At 36.6% G+C, this 25645-nt stretch overlaps 1 protein-coding gene, 1 long non-coding RNA gene and 1 pseudogene across 14 annotated transcripts in view; 2 read left to right on the top strand and 1 right to left on the bottom strand.

Moving 5' to 3' along the window:
* The window catches only part of ATG10 (autophagy related 10), a 223732-nt gene that overhangs the window by 178912 nt on the left and 19175 nt on the right, over positions 1–25645 (bottom strand). Inside the window, exon 1 of one of the 12 annotated variants that reach the window (XM_049108311.1) lies at positions 5712–6106. The exons of 9 other annotated variants lie outside the window; for them this stretch is intronic. Coding sequence is in view for 1 of the 3 variants with exons in the window: in XM_049108310.1 (XP_048964267.1) it covers positions 2876–2941 (66 nt within the window). In the remaining 2 variants the exon portion in view is untranslated. Of the gene's footprint in view, positions 1–165; positions 265–2875; positions 3212–5711; positions 6107–25645 lie in introns of those variants that run through there. 2 more of the 12 variants (XM_049108310.1, XM_049108312.1) reach the window with 2 other exon arrangements.
* Positions 3188–9391, top strand: LOC112653931 (uncharacterized). Of its 2 annotated transcripts, none has more exons than XR_003132640.3 (3): positions 3188–4307; positions 7201–7383; positions 8640–9391. It is a non-coding gene; the product is annotated as an uncharacterized LOC112653931 (long non-coding RNA). The 2 variants fall into 2 exon arrangements; XR_003132639.3 differs by having other exon boundaries at positions 3190–4024.
* LOC112653461 (nucleophosmin-like) lies at positions 17648–20045 on the top strand (annotated as a pseudogene).

Consider the following 25645-nt stretch of genomic DNA (forward strand, 5'->3'; position numbering starts at 1 on the left):
GCCTTATCTTAACTTGATTACATCTGTAAAGACTCTATTTTCAAATAAAATCACATGTACAAATTCTGGGTGGACATGAATTTGAGGAAACACCATTCAACTCAGTTCAGACGGCAAAGCAGAAAGAGGTGGGAGAAAGGTAGTCACTCAGCTCCTGCAGCTTACCCAGAGGAACAGCCGAGGCAGGATGAAGCCAATGGCCAATACTTCAGAAGCTATTTCAGCCTGAGCACACTAGGCCAGATTCTAATGGCTCCTCCTGGAAACCAAAAGGGTTTTGACCAATCATGGGGAAGAAGAAGCTGTTAGAGAAGGCTGCACAAGAGTAGTACAATTACTGCTTTTTATCCATAGGGCCTGGATAATATGAGATTGAAGACTTAACTAAAATCATTCTACTTGCCAAAAAGGGCATTTAATATCCACTATTTGGATCAATACCAGGTTATGTGGCAAACTCACACTGTTGGCAGAGAAGAGGGAAAAGAAGGAAAAAGAGAGGGAAGATGTTATCCATTCAGCCTTATTTATTAATGTAACAAAAGTGCCCTGACATATTTCCCAGAATGAGTCACAATCTGTGCCCTCTTAGTCATTTCCATTCCAAGCCTGTACATGTTTAAAGCTCTTCCACTGAATGCCCTCCCCTTCTGTATCTTCTATCAGAACTCCTGCTTCCCATAGCTTGACATGAGCAAGTGACAGAAGAAGAAAGTCTGTTGCCTCTGCATCATGGCAGGAGGTAGGAGAAAGCTGGTCTGATAAAATCCAATAGCGGAAGGAACAGAAGCACACCCCCTTGCCTCACACATACGCTACAAATCTTAGGGAGACATCTTTAATATTTCTTCTTCATTTCCAAGAGTTAATCATGTTCTCCTACTGCTGTATTCCCAATCTTAGATTTGGAAACAGACCAGTTGAACTGATGATCATATATTTACCAATAGCTTAAAATCTGTATTTGTTAAACTTACATTTCATATAATGGCAATACATACTATATCCTTCAAGAAGCTTTACATTCTTGTTTCTTTAATCTTCTATAGAATAATGGAGACTAGACTTCACTCCTATCTTAAACAACTAGAAAATCAAACAAAAGATGTGAAATCAGAATTTTCAGATATGGGACACAGGAAATGCAGGACAGTGATCACTAAGAGATGGGAAATAAACAAGTAAGCTCTACAAATGTCTCAGTTCACTGCCTGAAGAAAGTTCTCGCAAAAGACAAAATAGCAAATGATTCCATGATTTGCTTAAACAATCTAAGAGAATCAACAGAAAAAGTAATAAAAATAAATAAGAGACTTTCAGAGAGTGGCCAGGAAAAAGATCAACATATAAAAATTATTAATTTTACAACTATGACAATAATCCATTAAAACCATAAAGATAAAATGCCTCATTCCCAGCTTGAACAAAAATGTCAAGTATATAGGAACATACCTATCATGTGAGGAAAACTCTACAACTTTACAGTAAACTATGAAAAAAATCCAAAGTATTTTTATGAAACTTGTAAAATTATTCTAAAATTTATATTAAAAATGCACAGAAGTGGGATCCCTGGGTGGCGCAGCGGTTTAGCACCTGCCTTTGGCCCAGGGCGCGATCCTGGAGACCTGGGATCGAATCCCACGTCGGGCTCCCGGTGCATGGAGCCTGCTTCTCCCTCTGCCTATGTCTCTGCCTCTTTCTCTCTCTCTGTGTGTGACTATCATAAATAAATAAAAATTTTTAAAAAATGCACAGAAGTAGTTAACATTTTTAGAAAAGAGCAATGAATGGTATAATTATCAGATATCAAAATTAACTAAAGAGCACTAGCAATCATTAAAATCTATGTTATTGTGAAAAGAAAAATATATCAAAGATAAGAATATGGAGTCTAGAAGGAGACTCATGTTAGAATTTAATATATAATTTAAAGAATTGGATCATAGATGAAAGAAGAGATGAGTCAATAATAAACATGAAGACAACTGGTTCACCATTAAATAAAATAAATAAACTATATTACTATCCCACACAATCTCCAAACTAAATTCCAGATGGATTAAAGTCCTAAATATAAAATAATAAAATAATAATGGCTTAGAGGAAAATAAGAGATAATATTTTCAGAAGTAGTTAGGAAGGATTTCCTGAGCAAAACACCAACTCAGAAGCCATAAAGCAAAATACTGGCAGATTTATTAAAGATTTAAAACTCCTATATGACAAATGATACTATTAACAAAGTTAAAAGAGAAGTGACAGTCTAGGAAAAAATATTTGCAATATATATATGAAATGAAGGATTGATAGTCATAATATATAAGTTACTCCTACAAATCAATATTACAAAGATAAACAACCCTACAGTAAAATGGACACAGGACATAAACAAAAAATTCCTAGAAGAAATACCAGTGACCAATAAGCATATGGAAATATGCTCAACATCAGCATAATGAGGAAAATGCAAATCAAAACAATATATCAGGGATCCCTGGGTGGCGCAGCGGTTTGGCGCCTGCCTTTGGCCCAGGGCGCGATCCTGGAGACCCGGGATCGAATCCCACATCAGGCTCCCAGTGCATGGAGCCTGCTTCTCCCTCTGCCTGTGTCTCTGCCTCTCTCTCTCTCTGTAACTATCATAAATAAATAAAAAATTTTAAAAAAAAATAATTTAAAACAAAACAATATATCATTTTCTACCTTTTATAATGAGAAAATTAAAAAAGATCAGTAATATCTAATTTTATACAGTATGAGAAAATGGGCATACTCATATACTTTTTGACGGGAAAATCAACTGCTACAGTATGGTTGGGGAGAAATTTTGTCCATGCTCTCATTCATTCAACAAATACTATTAAGCACCTACTTCATGCAAATATATTATACTATGCCCCAGAGATACAGCAGCACAGTCAAAGGTTTTTCTCCTCATGGAGCTTGCATTCCGGAGGACAGGATACAGGGTGGAAGAGATAGCAAATAACTAAATACATAAAGTAAGTGGTTTTAGGTTCAATAAAAATAAATTAGAGTAAGGAAGACTGAAAATTATTGAGTTAGTTTGATGCTATTTTACATAAGGTGAGTAGATAGCAGGTCCTCACTGATAAGGAGAGCAATGATGTATCAAAAGTAAGGGAATAAGTCATAAAGCTATCTAGGAGAAGAACATCTAGACAATGGGAAGTTCCAAGGCCCCATGGTGTAAACAGAAGGCATATCAGTATGGCTGAGCAGAATGACAGAATAGGAGAATGAAAGAACTTAAGACAAGAAAAACGATAGAAAGGGTGTGAACACCATGTAGGCCTTGGAAGTCATGAACAAAGCTTTAGAATTTATTCTAAAACTGGAAGTCACTGGAGGCCTCTGAGCTACAGAATTCTATGATGGGACTCACATTTTTAAAAGATCACTCTAGCTGCTGTTTCAAGACCAGATTCTAAATGAGCATTAATTAGGAAACTATTACTATAAGCCAGGCGAGAAATGATGCATCCTGGGAAAATGTGGTGCAGTCCAGGTGGCAAGAAGTGGCTGATGATGAACGTATTTTGAAGATTCAGTTAGTAGGATTTACCAATGATTAAATATGATGCAAGAGAAAGAGATGAGTCAAACCTCAAGTTCTTGTCCTGAGCAAGTGGAAACTAATATTTCTTGAGATAGGGAAGTATGTAGAAGAAGCAGGTTGGAGTGGAGAAGGGAGGTTAAGTAAAAATGTGTTAAATGTGCAATGCCTTGTACACATTCAAATGCAATCAATATCAGGTTGCTGAATATAAAAGCTTAAAGCCCAGGAACATGATAAGCACCAAAAATACAATTTTAAGAATCACCAGTGAATATATAGTATTTACAGCCAAGGAGCTGGATAAGATATCCTAGAGAGTGAATCCAACTGGAAAAGAAAGGAAGTTCAAAGATTGAGCCCAAGGGCACTCCAATGTTTAGCTGTTGGGAGATGAGGAGGAAGTCAAAAAGAAGCAATCTCAAGGGAGACAGAAACTAACAGGTCAGTGTCCCAGATGCTAAGCAAAGAGTATTTTCAAGAGCAGAGTGATAATTGTGCTAATTCTGCAGTATCTGTCAAAATGCAAAGTGAGCAGAGTCTCTCATTCAGCAATCCCATTTTGAACTATTTATTCTATAGTAACATATAAGCACATATGAAAACTGCTCTGCATGGACATTTATTAAATTATCATTTGTTATAGCAAATTAAATGCTCATCAGCAGGGGACTATTTAAATTACGGAGCATCTGAACAAGAGAATAATTTTTTAAGAATAGAAGAGGTAGGTTACTGGAATGGAATGATCTCTGAATATTAAGTTTAAAAATCTACTTGAAAAAAAAATGAAAAAAAAAATCTACTTGAAAAGTAATCATGCGGAATGACTGATTCCAGACACATGGAAAAAAGAAAACATATATGTATGCTACCTGCAGAACAGACAGGATGGTGTGATGAGAGAAAGTATGGGCTCCAAAACAGACTTCCTGGGGAATAAATTTGGCTTGTCACCCTAGGCAAGTTTCTTAACTTTTCTTGGCCTTCCTTCCTCTCTCTATAAAATCCCTTAAAGGGAGATTAACTAAGGATTAAATGAATTAATATAGAAAAAGGATCAGTATCTGATACATAGCAATCACTCAGCATTACATAGTAATAATGTATTAATAATGTATATAGTAAATAATAACTGCACATAAATTCACAGACAGAGATTTTGACATTTACTCTCCAAACTGTTAACACTGGTTTTCTCTGAAGTTTGGGACTGGGAGTTAGCAGAGGAGATGAGAGGTGGCTGACAGGGACTTAAACACTTCATTATATATATGTCTTTATTACTTGGATTGTTAAACATAGTCATGCAAATTTTTACAAAAGTCAATGTGCATTTCTTATGTAATTTTTACACTTTTTTAATTTAAAGAGGAAAAAGAATAGTAAAAATTTATGAATCTTCATGGCTTTTTGGTGATTTTTACTCAGTAATCTATGGTTCAAACTGACACTGAAAAGATAAATCAAAGAATTAGGATAATGTGAAGCAGATGATGTAACATTTTCTAGTCATTTCAAAGAAAGATACACAGACAAGTAGCAATAAAAATAGAAGAGTCTGAATAAAATGAAGTAAAGGGAAGAGAATGAAACTGGGCAGTGATTTATAGATTCTGAATTTAACCATTTGGGCAAATCAAAAATGCTATCCATCTATCACATTTGAGAGAGGCAGCCACCCAGCATCTCTGACACATTTCCAGTGACGGAGATATCATGTTCTCTCAATCAGTTCCACCTTATATTAACCAAATGCAGTCCCTCATTGGTCCTACTTGTCCCATCTGAAGCAACATAGAATTAAGACACTCTCTTCACCAAGAATGACTTCTGGCTACGTATTTTGGCCCCACTACCTTGTCTAATGAGCCCAGCCCTGTCCATTGTGATCAGAAAGGGCATTCCAAACAGCAGGCTGCTATAGTTGTTCCACAGCTAAGATCCTTCCCATTCAGGGATGCCAACAGGTAGAATGGTTATGACAATGTGGATGTGCAAATGCAGGACTTTTGACTTTGAGTAAATTCTACTTGGAGAAACAACAGGTATTTGCAGGAGGCAAATGCTAACATGTGCTCTATGAGGATTCAACCCTTTTATACATAACTCAAAGTCTTTCTTTCATTACCTCTTTCTTTGTCTTCAGTACAAACCCTTCAGCAGCTCTTCCCCAGACCTTCCCAAGGTGGAGCTCACCACTTCATGTATGGCTCTGCCTCTAATTACTATTTATTGCATTTGCATGTGGTTTTTTTCTCATTATAATGTCATTAGCATGCAAGGGAGCCCGGTTGCCAGGGCAACCAGGAGTAGGGAATGCACCGCACAGCCTTTAATGAAAACTTAACCCTACTTCGTTTAATTCTCACTGTGTTTTTTTGGCTCACTTCACTTTTGTGGTCACAGGAATGAAAATATCCTGCAGTTACCCCTGCTTATGTAGTGCTGCCCCAAGGTCTGGGGAACTTATGTGTGTTCCCCTGAACATACTGACAGCACTTTATATTCCTCATAAGTAACCTTGATAACTTCCTCTGATAACAATAAATTCTTCGGATCAACACTGCTCACTCGGGATCCCTGGGTGGTGCAGCGATTTAGCGCCTGCCTTTGGCCCAGGGCGCGATCCTGGAGACCCGGGATCGAATCCCACGTCGGGCTCCCGGTGCATGGAGCCTGCTTCTCCCTCTGCCTATGTCTCTGCCTCTCTCTCTCTCTCTCTCTCTCTGTGTGACTATCATAAATAAATAAATAAATTAAAAAAAAAAAAACACTGCTCACTCAACACAGTCCTCTATCTAAAATAGTCTATTTTTCTGCAGATTAAATATTCTCAGGTTTTTCAAATTTGATATGATTTCTGCAATCCTTACTCACCTGTCAGCCCATTCTAAATGATTTGGCTGAGATCAAACTCACTACTTCTAAAGCATCCCACCCATCTAGTAACCTTCTCAAAAGAAAAGAAGAGACATGACTTTGTCTCTTAGTTTGACATGACTCTTTTTTAGCCAACCTTATCAAAGCTGGGTATAATAATAATAACAATAATAATGGTTTGTCAGGTGATCAAATCAACATTTAATTTAAAAAGAAATAAACAAACCAAAACCTCAGATAAAAAGGGGGAAATGAGATGATATTCAGGAAGAATAAAAAAAAATAAAACCATAAAGTTAAGTACAAAAATCCAAGTACACACCTATAAGAGCTCTTGCTTAAGAAGAGTTAGAGATGCCTTCAAGTTCAATAGAAGCCAAAGTGTGACAGGCTGTCACGTATGGATTTCTTAGAATTCAGTTTGTAATTGTAAGACTTGCAGAATGAGGTAAGGAGAGCAAGGTCAACAGTACTATAGAACTGTTTTAAGAAAGCAAATCTTGGGATCCCTGGGTGGCGCAGCGGTTTGGCGCCTGCCTGTGGCCCAGGGCATGATCCTGGAGACCCGGGATCAAATCCCACGTCAGGCTCCCAGTGCATGGAGCCTGCTTCTCCCTCTGCCTGTGTCTCTGCCTCTCTGTGTGACTATCATAAAAAAAAAGAAAGCAAATCTTGTATGAACTAGCAACTAATGGCCACAAAAATCTATTATTTTCTGGAATTGCTGTCTTTTACAGTATGAGGAAAGACAGAATCAGTGGAGCCAACCACTAAAGTAAGGCAACCTGACGGGTTAGAAGCAACTTGAAACAAGCTCTCACTTCTGATGAAGCAGACTTGGAGAAGAGAACCATCAAGAATGCTACTGTCCAATAAAGCCAGCTCTGGTGACAGAAAACTTTCTTGTGCTGCCCAAAACGGTAGGCAGTAGCCACTTGAAGTGTAACCAGAGAACCAAGGGTTTTGTTTTGTTTTTTTTTTAATCTTATTTGATTTTTACTTAATTTATATTTCAATTTGAATTACCACATGTAGCTAGTAGCCACCATATGCTAAAGTACCGCTATATAAATGATGGAGTGCTGCAAAGTAAATGTTCTGATGACATCTTAAGATCGGACTATATTCATCAACTTCTCCCCAAACAAGCAACTGAAGTGGGACCCATTAGTTCTGAGTCATAACCAAGGAGACCCTAGTGCAGCATCTACTGTAGACCACATCATCCACAGGAGAAGGTCCAGGCTGTGAAAATAGTCTGCACTGAGATCAGGGATGGGAGTTTCTAAGGAGTTAGGTAGTTAGGATTACTACAGATTTGAGAAGCAGTATAGCAGAGTCAAGTATATGGATTCTATAACCAGACTGCCTGAGTTCATACACCAGCTCTACCATGAATAAGAGTGACCTCAGTTTCCTGACCTATAAGATGGAAATAATAATGAGTACTATTACCAACCAGTGTGAAATTAAACTGAATACATACAAAACACTAAAAATAGAACCTGACACAAGTAACTACTAGTATTTTTTTTCCCAAAAAGTAGGTTTCTCCTTCAAAAGTTAACTTATTTTGATGAATCCCCGTGAGTGAATTATAGAAGGCTAGGATAACCTATTTCTCTTCCCAGGTCTTTATTCTTCTACATAATTAAGAGGCCATCTGAACAGCTATTTGGCTTAATCCAGCTGAGTGTAGTTCATCATCCTCTTGCCATCTCCCCATCCCACTACTGCTGGCCCTTATCTCCCACCTTAGTAAGACATAAGATACTGTAGGCTGTGCCCCATCACCCATGCTAGTTGGTAAATATATTTCCTGAAATTTTATCCTCTCCTGGTCCTTGCTTTTTACTCCATTCTCTGAAATCCCTTATTGAATTTGAGACCTGTTACAGTTAACACTCTTGCCTCGGCTTTCCAGACTGTCATAGGATTCAGTCCAGTGCTTCCTAACCCTTTTCACATCATGACACACATAAAAATTCATATTTGAACAATATAATGGAGTAAATATGAGGGACTTTGGTGGTGTATATATGAAACTCAGTGAAAAAAATCTTTAAATATATTTTTTCTTTTTTATTTTTTTTACATTTTCTTTATATTATAAAATTATTAGTCAATCACCATTCCTACCCCCAGCCCCAAGCTAATCTATTTTCTCTCTCTACAGAGACAAATGATAGAAACTCCTTTCTCATCACTAACCAGAATTTGGAAAATTCAAATCCAAATTGTACTGCAAAATTGCCTTCGCTCAGTAAATCAAACAGATCTTCCTTTACTTTCATCAACAGATGTAGTGTGAAAATTTCCTATGATAGTATAAATAAATTGTGAATATAACTGAAAGCATACACCTAAATCCATGATGCAGCTCTTCCTTAAGTATACAAGGTGTTGCTCTACTTGTCCTAATGATCCTTCTTTACTATTCAAATCGTGCAACAAACTAAATGCCACAAATCCATCTTTTTTAAGCACACGTTTCCAAGGCCAAATTTTTGCACCGAATCCATAAATTCTGTCAGTACACATGAATTCATTGTTATGAGATCCTGGCAATTTTCTATTAGGTTTATTCACTCAGCTAATGAAGCTATTTTTTTCAAGGCAGTAACTACCTTTTAACAAATCTTTAACAAATCAGAACTGTTTACAGAAAAAGTTTGAATTCTCCTTCTCGTCCATAAACTTTTGACAAAACTCTACTTTGGATATACACTGCCTCTCAGTATGAAACTGTGGAAAGCTATATTCCAACCCCATTTCTTCATGTGAAGCTAAAACAGATGTGAATAAAGCAGCTTCAGCTATATTATATTCTCCATTTAGATATATCAAACTATGTGAAATTCATGTACAGGCAATCTTTTACACAAGAGAGTTTCTCTGAGAATAAAATACCATATTATTTGAATCTCACTGTTTTCATGACCCTTGATGTACAGCCATTACGTACTCCTGTCCCTGCACTCACGCCAGCAGTATACAAACCCAAGCATGTTTCCATAATACCTTATTTGTTTCAAAGTATGAATTCTCCACCTTCAATATTTCATCCCCAGTAATTTCTTTTGGTACTGCTTTACGGAGTGCTGATATTCTTCCCAGCATTTCTCTTTAGGAATTCTAACTGTGCTGGAATTTGGCAGTTTCTAACACGTGTTTGATTTCACAATACTCTGGATTAATGTTTTCTTTATGTCACCTGACACGTCATCAATATATTTACAAGTATTATTTGAGAGTACCACTTTTTCCATCTCTTTTGCTTTACTGACTTCAGTGTCTAGACTGGCTGGTAAAATGAGGGCTTCTGTCCTTGTGTGAGGCATTTCGGCTTTAGCTTTTAATGGTGTGACCTTGTAACTGGTTTATTTAGCTTAGTCTAAATAAACTGAAAAAGCTCATTGTTGGAACTAATCTCAAAAATAGTTTTGGTTTTTTGTATTGCTTTTGCAAAACTTAAGAATGTTCCAGTCTTTTCCTGCACAGGGTGAGTTCTTGTGGTGAGGTGCCAGCACAGTTTGCTTTGTACCTTGTCTTCACAATAATCCTTCCTACCAGTAATGCATTTAGGCTGAGGGGAAAAAAGTTACTGAACACACAAATTCAAGTTTGGGAAGAGTCTCATTTCATTACCTAACTAGTGACTTCAAATATTTTTTATGATGGCTTTTCAGCTTTAATGAAGTTTATCCATTAAGATTGAAAAGTACCGTATCTGTAAAATTTAAATCTTTTTCAAATATAAAGAACTAATGGGGCCTACAGACTTTTACAACTACATAAAACCTATTTACAGGAGTAGAGAATCTTCTATGTTCATTAAAATGTTTTTAAAACAAATTTCATAAATGTTCAAATAATTCATCATTGATTTTTGTTTATTCCAAAAATTAAAATTTTGACATTTTCACAAAATATATGTAACATATCAACTGATGTGTGATTAAAAATATTTTCATACTGTATTTTCTAAAGCTAGAAAGCCTTTTAATGAATAAACCTAATTAAATTACATTAATCATTACTCGATTTTTAAAAATAAACATTTCCTAATTTCCAAAAACAATTAATCATTACAAAATTCTTTCAAGAATATAACTTTAGCTAATTGTTAACACCAAAAGCAAAAACTAAGTAAAGTAATAAACCAAGAAGTAACAAAATCAATGTTTTATTTAGCAACACTCAGTATCAGAAAATGGTAATAAAAGTAATAAAAATAATCATATATAAATTCTATGTCAGCAAAATTATAAAAAATGACGATGGTGATAATGATAAACTAAGATAAACTAAGCTGAAATTAAAATACAAATATTTTACATGTATTAAAAGACAAAATCTTAAATGATGAATGCAAATCCAAATATTCATCAACAGACAAATGGATAAATAAAATGTCATATGTATATGTATATACATATCCGCAATGTAATATTATTCAGCTTAAAATCTGAAATGTGGATGAACCTTAAAGACATTATGCTAAGTGAAATAGACCAGTTATAAGAGGACAAATAGTATATGATTCCACTTAAATAAGGTACCTAGAGAAATCAAGGTCACAGAAACACAAAGGAAAATAGTGGCTGCTGGGAGGAAGGGGAAATGGGAAGTTATTTCATGGGTATTTCAGAGTTTCAGTTTACTAAGATGAAAAAGTTCTGCAGAAGGATGGTAGTGATAGCCATATAACAATGTAAATATACTTAGTACTAATAAAGTTTAACTGAATTGAACCACTTGAAAAGGAGTTAAGATGGTAAATTTTATGTCATGAATTTTCTACCAGAATTTTTTAAAGTAATTTAAGTTGGGCAGCCCGGGTGGCTCAGCGGTTTAGCGCCACCTTCAGTCCAGGGCATGATCCTGGAGACCCAGGATCGAGTCCCGCATCAGGCTATCTGCATGGAGCCTGCTTCTCCCTCTGCCTGTGTCTCTGCCCTCTCTCTGTGTGTCTCTCATGAATAAATAAATAAAATCTTTAAAAAAAATAAAGTAATTTAAGTGGTAAAAATGATACCTTTTTGTCTCGTGTGGTGTGTATGTGTGTGTGTGTGTATTTATCACAGTTATAAAAATTCCTTAAAAATTACTGATGAAAAGTATATCATAAGTATGTAATTAGACATACTGGGAAGATTCAAGGTCCATTATCAAGCACAGTTGCTATATGATATGGCTACTATGGAGAACTTCCTGGCCACAGGTGCCACACTAAAATAACTGCTGACTTTAGGGAGTTTACATATAGAGTTATTTAAATAGTACTCAAATATCATTTCAACTACTCTAAATTTCTGAATGGTTATACAAGACATTGTTAGTGAATCATGACCATTAGTATCTTGAGCCCACTTACAGCTTATTCAAGTTATTCAACTTCCAACTTTCTCTGTGATCAGCCTCTTATTCCTCTCCCAAGCTCAGCATATTTATTCTTGGACATCCTCTGAGTAAATCTCATCTTAGCTCAACCAGAGTTTGGGATCCCTACTTCATGAATGCTATCCCAGGGTATCTCCCCTCCAACACCATGGGTATGAACTCATACCTAGACTGGCTACAAAAAAGTTAATTCATCATAACCTGCCTTACTAGAAGCAATATGTGGGACAAGGTGAATTATTTGACCTTCAAGACTCTAAATTTCTATTTCTATGACTTATGCACATTTTTCTGACTCTGTTATCTAACACATAAATCTCAGCTTTATATTTTGATTGTCCAGGTATCAGCAATGAATAACATACATACATACAAAAGGCATACATACATAACATACATACATATCAAAGAGGCATCCCTTACCATGATTTTCAGTAGCATTAAAATATATATGCTTGGTAAAACTGAGAAGTAAATGAAACTTGCTACTTTTACTCTAACCATTTCTACTACCACTTTGTTGTCAAGGCCCACGGATTATCACATGGTGGTTCAAAGTTCCTAACCCTTCAAAAGTGCTGCAAAGAACATAGCTCAGCTTTCTCTGTTCTTCACTTTCCTCCACCTAAAACCCTACCCTAATTTTTAACTGTTCTTCACTTTCCTCCACCTAAAACCCTACCCTAATTTTTAAAGCTCTCTAGTTGGCAATAACCCACTTCCATTTGGACACAAATCCTGGTCAGGCTTTCTGATTTTCTTATGAGAATGTCAACAGCAATTCCCACTCACTGGTCACTGGAGCATATGAATCTGCCCTTAATGGGAAACACAGAACATCTTCACTTCAGGTTCTACTATCCAGCCCCTGGCTCATTAACCATTCAATGTCATCAAGTGGTTTTGTTAGGGTCCTGAAATTATAAATGATAGCCTTTTCTTTTTTACTTAAATTTGAATATCAAATGTTATGTAATGGGGCAAAGGAACGTAAATCAACATTTGAAAATCTCATCCTAGACCAAATGCTTTTCAAACCATCTGTGGTAAAAGATCAGGAATTTTATTTCCAATCTGTCATAGACACGCTTTTGAGAAAAACACTAAAATGAATTACTAGGAAAAAAAGAAATAAAAAATCCCAAACATACAAAATATAAGTCCCAGTTTAAGAAAAAAAAGGAAGAAGAAGAAGACGAAGATGACAATGATGGTGGTGGTGGTGATTATTTTAGAGCAGTTTTAAATTCACAGCAAATTTGAATAAAAAGTACAGAGTTCCTCCCATATATACTCTGCTCCCACATATGCATAGCTTCCCCCATTAATAGTATTGATTTTTAAATTATATTTGACAGGCATAATCTCACTCTGTCAAATTATTTTTTTTTAAGATTTTATTTATTTATTCATTAAAGACACACAGGAGAGAGAGGCAGAGACACAGGCAGAGGAAGAAGCAGACTCTATGCAGGGAGCCTGATGTGGGACTTGATCCGGGATCTCCAGGATCACACCCCAGGCCACAGGCGGTGTTAAACCGCTGCTCCACTGGGGCTGCCCCTCTGTCAAGTTATTTACAAGTTTCTAAGCACTCATTTTCGACATTTGCACTTACCTCCTTACACTGGTACCAATCCAGAACCACACTTTTAAGTAGCACTGCCTCTCATCCCAACCTATCTATCTACTTCCACCCTGCACCAGATCAAAAACAATCCTCTCCATAAAAGAACCAGGAAGACATAGAATGGAATATGCTATCGTTAGTGAAAAGCCACTTGGGGTACATACACATCTGCCATCCATATATTTTTAATTCATGGAAGCTGATCCTTTTCCATAAGCTATTCACCAATCTAATACATTTTCAGGTTTACGAGAGTAACAGGGTATAGGAAGAGTCTTATATATGACTTTCACTCTGAAACTTCTCTTTTTTTTTAGGGTGGTTAAATAACCTATTCTAGTTTGTGATTATTTACGTAATAAAGATCCATTTAAATGCACACACACTACACCCTCCTGAAGCCAGCAGGAGGTGAACATGAAGATCTGAGACCAAACTTCTCTATGTGTGCAAAGCGTGCTTCCATTGTGCAATCACTTTACAAATAAGAAATAAATATTGGGTTTATAAGACTTAAAAGAAAAGGTTTATGGCTTTGACTGTTTTCCATTACTGGAAAATTTACATGCTGAAAAGTAGCAAAAACCAGTGCAAAAGAATAAACAGTGGGTGCACTTCAAGGGCTTGTTTCTTTCAAGGATCAGGAGTAAAATTGAGTTTTATTAGCTGTTTCATTAAGTTTTACTTTGAAGAAAAACAAACAGTGAAGGCATATGTGCAACATCTGATGAAAAAGGATTTCATTCTAAACAGTCTCTGTACAAAACTCATTAATGTAACATTAAATGTGAAGACTTGTCTAGCAATTTTAAGATAATTTTACTCATTTTGGTTTATTTATAATTTCTGACACAGTTTATTTAACATACTCTAATCTTTAAATCACCATGTGTACTAAACTAATATATTACATCTGTCTTTTCAATGACATTTTGCAATAAATATCTATAGCAGCTGTTAAAAGCAATTAGTATATGAAGTTTGTATCAAATCTAAAACCTAAAGTAAAATAATACAGCTGGATATTGATAACTTGGAAAATTCATGAAAGCAGATCAGTTCTTCTTAATCGAACTCCTATTTACAAATACTTTCCTTATATGACAAGACACTACAAGTTTCTTTTTAAGAAATATCTAAATTTCTGTGCTATTATAATCCAATACCTGGAATCTAGGCATCGAATGTATCAAAGTATTAAGTAAATATTCTTTTCCTCAGAGCAAATTTAAACATGCTGGATATTCATCATATTCTCCTGGAAGAATTTACTCAATCACTATTTTTCCATTTTAAGACGAAATGTTGATAAGAAGCAACTAAAGTTTGTTGGTAGAAAAAAATACCTATATCCTAGCTCCATTGTGGGGGTTACATAATAGTGTGAACCTCTGGTGTGGAGCAGATTAACTTCAGCTTCAAACTAAGTGAATGAATTAAATATTAAACTACAGGTTAGTGGTTAAGATCATAGTCTTTGGAAGCAGATACACCTTGGTTCCAATCTTGACCCTGCCTCTGACATAAAGCCCATGTAACACTGGCTGGACAAGTCTCTTAACTTCTCTAAGCCTACACATCTCATCTGAAGTAGATATAATAATTGCTAATTCATAGGGATAGTGTGGAGATTAAATGAAATGAGGTACATGTAAATAATAGCACAATGATGATGTTTTGAAATGGACTTTGCTTTTTAAAAAAAAATCTTACCCATTTTAATCCAGATAATATAACACACAGTTTTAAAAGTCAAACAGCACTAAAATCCATATATATAACAAAAATCATCAGCCCTTCTTACTCCTCCCCACACTCTGGTCAGGCAACCATTTGCAACTTTCCTTGCTATATCTCCTGGCATTCATCTCCATATTCCATACATTTTATAGACATAGCTTTCTCCTGATAGATCAAGTTGAGGATGACCCTCAAACTAAAAAAAAAACTACAATCATTAAAAAATGATTTCTGTGAAACTTATACATTGGAAAGAACATATAGAAGAAACAGACTCTACCTTAGGAGCTAAATAGTCCAAATCAACTGTAACCTATGATTAGAGGATCTCTACTCCCCAGTACAAATAGGAAATTTTTCCCCTCCAATAACTGCTCTTAACCCTCTTGTGTGGAATCTCCTTTCCCACCTGTTAAGTGTAGCAGATTGACTGCAGTAATGACCCCAGTTTTTCATTCCTCACTAGATACTAGCCTTTGGGTAGCAACTCCCCACAATGATTCTGAGCTGAGCCCCCAAGGAAAGTTTAAATAGAAGTCTTAAAGAGTGCTTGAGTGTTTTTATTTTCTGCTTTTGGACCCAACCACCATCAGAAGAACAAGCTCAGGCTAGCTTTCTGGAACATAGAACCAAGTCAAATCATCCCAAATGAGGCCGCCTTAGACAAGCCAGCTCCCAGCCAACCCTCAGCTGACTGTAGATACATACACAAGCCCTGTACACATCAACTGAGCCTTTCACAGATCAACAGAATAGTCTAACTCATTTATAAGTTTCTCAGAAATAATAAACAGTTATTTTAAACTAATAAATTTTATAACAGCTTATTATACAGCAATACCTAACTGATATATTAAAGATCCTTAAACAACAACTTGGTGCTGCACTCTAACTTTTTAGGTGCTTTCAGTTATTAGAATTCTATCTTTCGGACAATTAAAATTCAATCTGATTATTATTATCGTGATTTTGAAAACTTCAGACTCAAAATCAACTTGAAGCTCTTTTCTCCCTGTAGTTCAACCCACAGTCTCTACAGCTTGGAATGGAGACACGAAGCATGGCCTTGCTCAAGGGAGCCTGCTGTCCCTCACCACTTCTTCTAGGAGCCCATGGCTTGAGAATTGGAAGTAGGAAGGACAGTCATCCCCTTGCTTAACTAGATGGAGTCACAGTGTTCTCTCTGTTGTTTGCTGTCACTTCTCTGGTTGACACTGACTGGGTGTCAGTATCCCTGGGTGTGGCAGGCATGCAGCTGCCAGCTCCTTTATGGGGTGATTGTATGGGCTCTTCAGAAGAAGATCCCGCAGAGAAATAGCCCCCTGGACATTTACTTATACAGGCAGTGACCATGCACACTCTACCATCACAGAGATCCCTTCTCCTCCTGGCTCAAGCAGGACAACAGAAAAATAGGTCAAGCCTAGCTACTCTCTGGAATGAATATATTTAAAAAATTAAACAGTGTCCTCCCCCCCTGTACTATCACTCTCAACTCCATTTAGCCATGTTTCAACAGAAAAGGGCAGACTAGCCAGTCCATTGCTAAGCAAATGCTCAACTAGGTAATGAAATGACCTTCCTTCTGACCTGAGGGCATCCCATACTCTACAAGTGGCTCCTTGGACAAGGAAAGGAAAGATTTAGGAAGAGAAGGAATCACTACTCATCACAGACTCTCTACTTCTCCACTAAATCCTATTCTCATATTGGGATGTGGTTGGGAATCCCAGTTCTTCAGGAATGAATGGTTCCTTAGAATACTCTCTACAGGCAGGTTTCTGGTCCCAGTGGCTAGTAGATTATTCATAGCAATCCAAATATAGAAAATTAGTTACTCAGGGTACTTTGTCTTCAGCTTAAGGCCTTAGCTGCAATTCTGGAACAAGATAAAATGGCCCCCCTCAACGCACTGTTATATGGTTATTTTTAAATCTAAAGTATGCATTAAATTCCACTATACTGCATATCATTATAGAAAAATTCCATTTTTACAGAAATGCCAGTTTTATTAAAAAGACTGCCCTGAAGAGGTTATTTGAATGATACTTATTAACTTTTTATGTAAATTTTATGGTGTTTTCATGGATCCTAATTCACCAATTAAGGGATAAAAGAACATCGGCATTTTTTTTTTAATTTCTCATAATTTTTTCAAATAAAACTTTTTACCTGATAAAGTTCTTTGGACAAAATGTGAATTTTTATTTTATACAGAAAATCTGATATTTAATCATTCATTTAACAAATACTTGTTTGTGTATCTACTTTATACTTGGTAATAGTCTAGGTGCACTGGGCATATCAGCAAAGATCTCTGTCCTCATAGACTAAACTGGGAAAGAGAAACTTTAAACAATAAACATAATAAAAAAGTAAATTGCAAAGCATGTTAGAAGGTGAATAGTAGTATGAGGGAAAAGAGTGGGATAAGGGAAGTCAGAAGTGACGCTGGCAGGTAGGGGGACCAAGTGATTCGACATGTTGTAAAGGGTGGTAGAAAGTCTTCAGTAAGAAGGTAACGTGAGAGAACACATGAAGGAAGGGGGGATGCTGAGAGGAGGGCAGTTAGCCATATCTGGAAGAGGAATGCTCTACAAAGATGAGCCAGCCGATTTAGAGGCCCCAGGAAGGAATGTTTGTCTAGGGTTTCTCTAATGTGTTTGAGGAACAACAAGGAAGTTAGTGTGCCTGGATAGTTGTGAATGAAAGGAAGGGAAATAGGAGGTGAAGTCAGAAGAGTAATAAGAAAGATGAGGAAGGAACAGATCACATAGTTTATAATCTGTTATAAATGTTTGGCTTGGGGCACCTGGGTGGCTCAGTCAGTCGAGCGTTTGACTCTTGATTTCGGCCTGGACCATGATCTCATTCATGGTCCTGGAATCAAGCCCCACTTTCGGGCTCTGTGCTAGCGGGGAGTCTGCTAGAGGATTCTCTCTCTCTCTCTCTCCCTCTGCCCCTTCCCCTGTTTGTGTTTGCGTGCATACTCTCTCTCTAAAATAAATAAATAAATCTTTTAAAAAATAATAAATAAATGTTTTGGCTTTTACTCAGAATTGAGAAGTGACACAATGTGACTCGCATTTTAAAAGGTTTACACCATAAGAAGGCAAAAGTGGAAGCAGGCAGATAGGAAGGTAATCCTAGTAAAAGCTGATAATTGTTTATACCAGAGTGGTAGCAAGGGATGATGAAGAATGGTCTGATCCTAGGTATTATGAAGGTGGAGGCAACAGGATGACCTAATGGACTGAATGTGGGGTATGAGAGGATAGAGAAGATAATGATAACTCCAGTAGCTTGAACAACTGGAAAGATGGAGTAACCATCAACTGAGAGAAGATTAGTTTGGGTGGTAGTGGGTAAGTCTGGGAGGAGGAAGACAGAGTTTAATTTTGGACATGCTGACTTCAAGCTCTAAGAAGAGACATTAAAGTAAAAATGTCAAATAAGAAGTTGGCCTTATGAATCTAGAATTTAAGAGAGAAGTCTGGGCAGAGAATATACATTTGAGAATAATTAGCATTTGATGCAATTTAAATTATGACCTCCAGGTTCTCATGAGAATAGCTAAGAGAATGAGACAATCCCTGGTGTGACTCCTTCCTACACAGCTGTTCTGTAGAACAGTAGTCATTTATTTCTGTCCGCCTTTTGCCTCACCCAAGTGCATGCCATTACCTCCTGGAAAATTCTATGGATCTGGACAAGACTCCTCTTTGGTCCCAGAAATATCTTTTTGGTTGTGAACCAAAGGCTCACAAAGATTATCACTTAAAGGTGGATAATGATGAAAATGAGCACCACTTATCTTTAAGAAGAATCAGTCTAGGGGCTGGTGCAAAGGAGAGATTGCACACTGTTGAAGCAAAGGTAATGAATTACAAAGGCAGTCCAATTAAAGTCACACTGGCAACTTTGAAAATGTCTGTACAGCCAACAGTTTCCCTTGGGGCTTTGAAATAACACCACCTGTGGTCTTACAGTTGAAATGTGGTTCAGGGCCTGTGCATATTAGTGGCAGCACTTAGTAGCTGTGGAGGAAGACACAGAGTCAGAAAAGGACGAGAAAGAAACTCCTTAGTATATCTGAAAAGAGTTCTGTCCCTGGAAGTGGTAGCAAGGTTCCAAAGAAAAAAGTAAAACCTGCTGCCAATGAAGATGATGATGATGATTTTGATGATGAGAAAGCTAAGAAAAGGTCCCAGTAAAGAAATCTATATAAGATACTCCAGCCAAAAATTGTGCAAAAATCAATCCAGAATGCAAAAGAGTCAAAAGCATCAACACCAAGATCAAAGAATCTTTTAAAAACTAGGAAAAGACTCCCAAAACACTGAAAGGATCTTGTTCTACTGAAAACATTAAAGCAAAAATGCAAGCAAGTATAGAAAAAGGTGGTTCTCTTCCCAAAGTAGAAGCCAAGTTCATCAATTATGTGAAGAATTGCTTCCGGATGACTGACCAAGAGGCTATTCAAGATCTCTGGCAGAGGAGGGAGTCTCTTTAAGAGAATAGTTTAAACAGTCTGTTAAATTTTTCCATCTTTATTTCATTTCTGTAACAGTTGATATCTGGCTTTCCTTTTTATAATGCAGAGTGAGAACTTTCCCTACTGAGTCTGATAAATGTTGTCCAGGTTCCATTGCCAAGAATGTGTTGTCCAACATGCCTGTTTAGTTTTTAAAGATGGAACTCCACCCTTTGCTTGGTTTTAAGTATGTATGGAATGTTTTGATAGGACATAGTAGTAGTGGTGTTCAGACAAATGGAATGGTGGGGAGACAAAAATATACATGTGAAATAAACTCAGTATTTTAATAAAGAGCCCGGCTAGCTCAGTTGGTAGAGCATGAGACTCTTATTTTAATAAAGTAGAAAAGAAGAAGATATGGACAGCATGGTCACTAACATTATAAGGCTGTAGAGACAAGAAAAACAACAGAGGTGACGGAAAAGGAGTGAAGAGGAATATAGAAGGTAAACCAAGAGAGTGAGAATACCAAATGTAGAAAGTATAACAAGAACTGGATGATAAATCCTATCAAAAACTATTAAAAGATCAAAAAATTCACTAATGAACTTAGCAGTAACGAACTTACAGTTCTCTGATGACATTACATAATAATATCATATCCAATGTCTCATTCCACTTAAAAGGAATTTTGCTATTTAATGAAAACTCTCCTAAAACAAATAGTCTTTAAATACTGCTCGATGACCCACTTATTTCAAACAATACATTACCCAATGAAATGAAATACAATGACACGTATTTATTCAAATAACAAACTGGAAAAACTCCTTGCAACTTTTATGATTTTAACTCAATGAAACAAATGCACGCAGAATGCTTGCTGTGCTGAGCACCAAGGATACACAAGTGAGGACAGAAAAACAACCTCCTGGCAGTCAAGCTTTCTGACTGCTATGGGGGATCAGGCAAGCCTCCAGATAAACACACGGAGAATTGTGCGTCAATTATATGGAAATACAGAGGAGGTGGCATCTAAGTCAGACGTGAGGGTCAGGGTCCCCTATGTAAAGGAGATGATGCTCAATTCTAATCTTGAAAAAATATGCAGTGATGACGTGCAAAGGATTTAACCATACAAGTCACAAAAAAAGGTATCAAATGACTAATATATGAAAATACCTTTCAATGAACTAGCTTTTAGGAAAATGCAAATTAAAGTCACCATGTGGCCTCACAAGGCAGGGCTTCAAATCTTCTTCTCCAAAAAAAAAAACTTTGAAACTGTTCGAAATTGCTTAAAAAAAAAAAAAAAAAAAAAAAAAAAACATTTCAGGGACACCTGGGTGGCTCAGGGGTTGAGCCCATCTGCCTTCGGCTCAGGGCCTCAGGGCGTGGTCCCAGGATAAAGGATCAAGTCCCTCATGGGCTCCTGCAAGGAGCCTGCTTCTCTCTTTGCCTATGTCTCCGCCTCTCTCTGTGTGTCTCTCATGAATAAATAAATAAAAATCTTAAAAAAAAAAAAAAAAAAAAAACATTTCAGGAACCAAGAAATCAACCAAAGTCAAATAACATATTAAGAAGGACTTATTCATGAAACACTGTTGAAATTTGGTTATAAACAGTAGAAATCTGTGGCACTCCTGCTTGCAGCTACTGCCCTCTGTCCTAGTGTTCTCCCTGGATCACAGCTAGGACAGCTTTAAGACCAGAAAGGCTCAAGTGATCCAGAGCTGAAGATGAAAGAAAATATGCCCTTTGGCAGTGTCTCTAATAAAAGTAGCAACCTCACTAGCAAGTCTGAGGTAGCCACCCCAGCTAGGACAAGCAACCAACCAGAAACATAAACAGAAAGGTAGTAGAGTAGAAAGGTCCTGGTAATGAGAGACCCACAGAGGGACTTGAACTCTGCCAACACCCCTGGCTGCCTTCAGCTCACGTGCCCCAAGGAAACCAGGCGGTCTTCATGTCCTGGGCTGATGGTGGGGCTGCACACAGCACAGAGGACATGAGAGAGACCAGAAGCCAGGGTAGACTAGGGCTCCCCAGCACATACAGATCCTTCAGGCAGATAGAAACCTTACTCCACCATTGACACTCCGGGTGTTGGAGCATAACTCTGACCAATCACAGACCACAAAGCTATGCATAAATATAATGTTGAGCAAAAGAAGTGATGAGACTCAAAAGGGTACATCTTTTTTAGGCACAAGCTGTGTATGCTTAGCAAAGGTACCTGGACTATATCCTGAAATAACAAAGAATCACTGAAGGATTTAACCAGGGAGTAATGGATTGGAATTATATTTTATAAGATCACTTTGGTAGATCAGAAGGCAGAGGGCAAGATTAGACGCAGAGAGCAGAAATAATAACCTGAACCAAGACAGTGGCAACTGCAAGGAGAGCAAAGGATGAGGAGGTAAGTGAGTATGAACGATGTTGAAAGGGGGAATAAACTGATGGAGTGATCCATCAGGTTAGGTATTGAGGAGACAGAGGAATATAAAAGCCTTCAGGTTCATGGCCTGAGCCAGAATGGTGGAATCACCTACTAACCAAAGAAGTCAAATGAGGAGGCTGAAAGATGATGAGCTCAATTCTGATTACACTGAGCTCAAGGTTTACAGAACTCTAATGTGTGATACTGTTTATATCATTAAACACAGGACCACTATGGTTCAAAAACCTGAGTTCTCACTCCAGTTCCAGCTCAAACTTGAGCAAGTCGATTGTTATTTTGGTGCCAAAGTCTATCATTTATTCAAGTTATCTTGATACAAAATGAAGAAAATAAGACTGCCCTATTTACTTACAGAATTGTCACAAGCATAAAAAGAATGCTGTAAAACAAGAATACATTTGATTGCTGCTATAGCACACAATTTATTCTGGAAATTGTAACTCATATGATCAAAAAGAAGCCCTAAATACTGGAAAAGAAACCATATTTTCACTATGTCACATGACATGGAAAGCATGAAATAATTATTTTTAAAAGTACTAGAAGTAAAAGACGGTTCATTTAGGTAACCAGTTTCAAAAGATACCTAACAAAATCAATCTTTAAAGTGGAAACTTATCAGGGTACCTTGATTATGGCAGCTCCATAATTAAGCAAATGACTCTTAATTTTGTCCCAGATCATGATCTCAGGATTGTAAGATTGAGCTCTGCTTTGGGCTCTGTGCTGGGGGTGTGGAGCCTGCTTGAGATTCTCTCTCCCCTCTTCCTCTACTCCTTCCCTCCCCACCCCTCTCTCTCACATTCTCTTAAAAAATATTAAAATTAAAAAAAAAATAAAGTGAAAACTTACTTTTTTCCTAAAAGGTAAGACAATGTTATAGACATGTAATTAAACTCTAAATTTATAAATTTAAAAGAATAATCATTAAAATCCCAATTGGGAAATACACATATGAGGGAAATTCACCAAAACAACTACAATCGTACTAGAGTATGATTTTTGATTATTTTTTCTCTATATTTTTACAAATATCCATGATCATAATAATATTGTCTATAGTTGAAGGCCTTTTCCAAGGTCTTGGAAATAAGCATTTTTCAAGTTCAAGTTAAAAATAACTCATAATAGGTCAGAGCAAAAAGGTAAATTATTTAAAGGGAGAGAATGGCTCTCCAGACAGCAAGATTTGACTGTAAGCTGATGGCAACCAAAAGAGACTGGTCAGTCATTAAAACTTAAAAAAGAGAGAGAGATCAGTGAAGGATGCATTGGCAATGTCCACTGCACAGTTCAAGAGAGAAATTCTTACCCTACAAATCTAAAATTGCAACTTCTCAATGGTAAGACTACCCCTATTGCAGAGCAAGATATATGCCACTCTCAGATTATGCCATTAAATATCTCAGTTATATAGCTATAGATGAGAATTTGTGCTTATTCTTTGCTTATACAATTGTGACTGGCCTATCCACAAAACAAAAATGAGTCATCGGGCAGCCCAGGTGGCTCAGCGGTTTAGCGCCACCTTTGGCCCAGGGCCTGATCCTGAAGACCCAGGATGGAGTCCCACATCGGGCTCCCTGCATGGAGCCTGCTTCTCTCTCTGCCTGTGTCTCTGCCTCTCTCTCCCTGTGTCTCTCATGAATAAATAAAATTAAAAAAAAAAAAAAAAAAAAGAATCATCATGACAGGAGAACTCCAGTTTACTTGACAATTCTATTTATTATAAATTAATAAATTAGATTCTATATACACTCCTCCCCCACAATATATATATGAACTTTAGAATTTGAGGGTAAGATCTTGGGCTTCATGAACTCACCACTATAAAGATAACTCTCCACAAGGCTTTTGAAAATACAGCCTACCATCTTTCCCAGTAAACCCAAATATCACTGTTAACTGAGAAGGTGCTTTAATTGTTAAACATGCACAATTACTATCACTATCTAAATTTTAATTTATAAATTTTTAAAGTATTATAGCTTTTCTTTCTTTGATACTCTTGATAATCTTTAAAGTGATGTTAAAAATTCACAAGTGATACAACCTGTTCTTCTTGAAATGATTGCTTAAGATTTGCATATGCTTAAGTGACAAATCATATCATAACACACAATAAATTATGAATGAAAAATCTAGTGTAACTGACTATGATTCAATGTTTATTACAAAAACACAGCATGCTGCTCCAAGTGTAATTTTCTTCTAATCTCCAAAGATAAACTAAAAAAAAAAAAATCTACTTTAGTCTAATCAAGAGATTATACCAATACAATATATTTAATCTTTATCTAGTGACATTTGAGCCCAGAAATAATATTTCATTAACTCAGAGTGGATGGCTGAAACAAATACAGCATTACACCAAAATGTAATAGAAGTAACATGCTCACAACTTCCCTAAAAATGATAATATAGTAATAATTTATTTTAAATAAGCTGAGGAAAAAGAAGAAAAGCAAAACTTAAGTATTTCAAACCAACAAATGTGGTTATTTGTTACTCACATAAAGCAACATGGTATCTAAGAAACCTGTGAAAACCTGTGAAGAGCTATTACATATCTCTCACTTGAAAAAAAAAAAAACCTGTGAAAAATGTCTATTTCTTTTAGTAAACCTTAAAATTGTCATTTAACTTTAGCAGAGAATCTATCTAAGCATACTGTGTACACAGTTCTGGAACTTGGTTGCACAATAATATGAATGTACTTTACTGAACTGTAGATTAAAAATGATTAAAATGGTAAATTATATGTTGTATGTTTTTTACCACAATTTTAAAATATTCTAGTTACTTATTTATTTGGGAGAGAGAGTGAGTGCACAAGCATGGGGTTTGGGGCAGAGAGAGAGAAAGAAGCACACTCCCAGGACCCAGAAATCATGACCTGAGCCATAGTCAGACGCTTAACCAACTAAGTCACCCAGGTGCCCAGTCATAGTTTTATTTTATTTGTAAAGATTTTATTTATTTGACAGATAGAGAGAGCATGAGAAGGCGGAGGGGCAGAGAGAGAAGCGGACTCTCTGTTAAGCAGCAGCCTGATGTGGGACTTGACCCCAGGACCCTGGGATTATGACCTGAGCCAAAAGCAGATGCTTAGCCACCAAGGTACCCAGCCGTAATTTTAAAAATAAATCTAAAACTTTTAGAAGTTTTAAAAATGTAGAAATAATGTCTTTTGAATCTTTTTCTGAGTTCATTCATTAATTTTAATATATAATGAGAAATAAATTTAGGTACTGATTTGAAGTACTGATAATTTTAAGATTGGGGGGGAAATGAAAGCCATGTTAATTAAATTGAGATATGTCATTTTATATATGCTAGAGATGCTTTAAAACACTATGTACCTGGCTGTGAGTTGATAATTGTGGGGGCTAGGCGATAGGTACATGTGAATTCATTACCCTATTTTCTTTACTTTTGTACCCTTGAAATTTTTTTATAAGACATTAA

Source organism: Canis lupus, chromosome 3, assembly GCF_003254725.2.
Source record: "Canis lupus dingo isolate Sandy chromosome 3, ASM325472v2, whole genome shotgun sequence".
NCBI classification, from domain to species: Eukaryota; Metazoa; Chordata; class Mammalia; order Carnivora; family Canidae; genus Canis; species Canis lupus.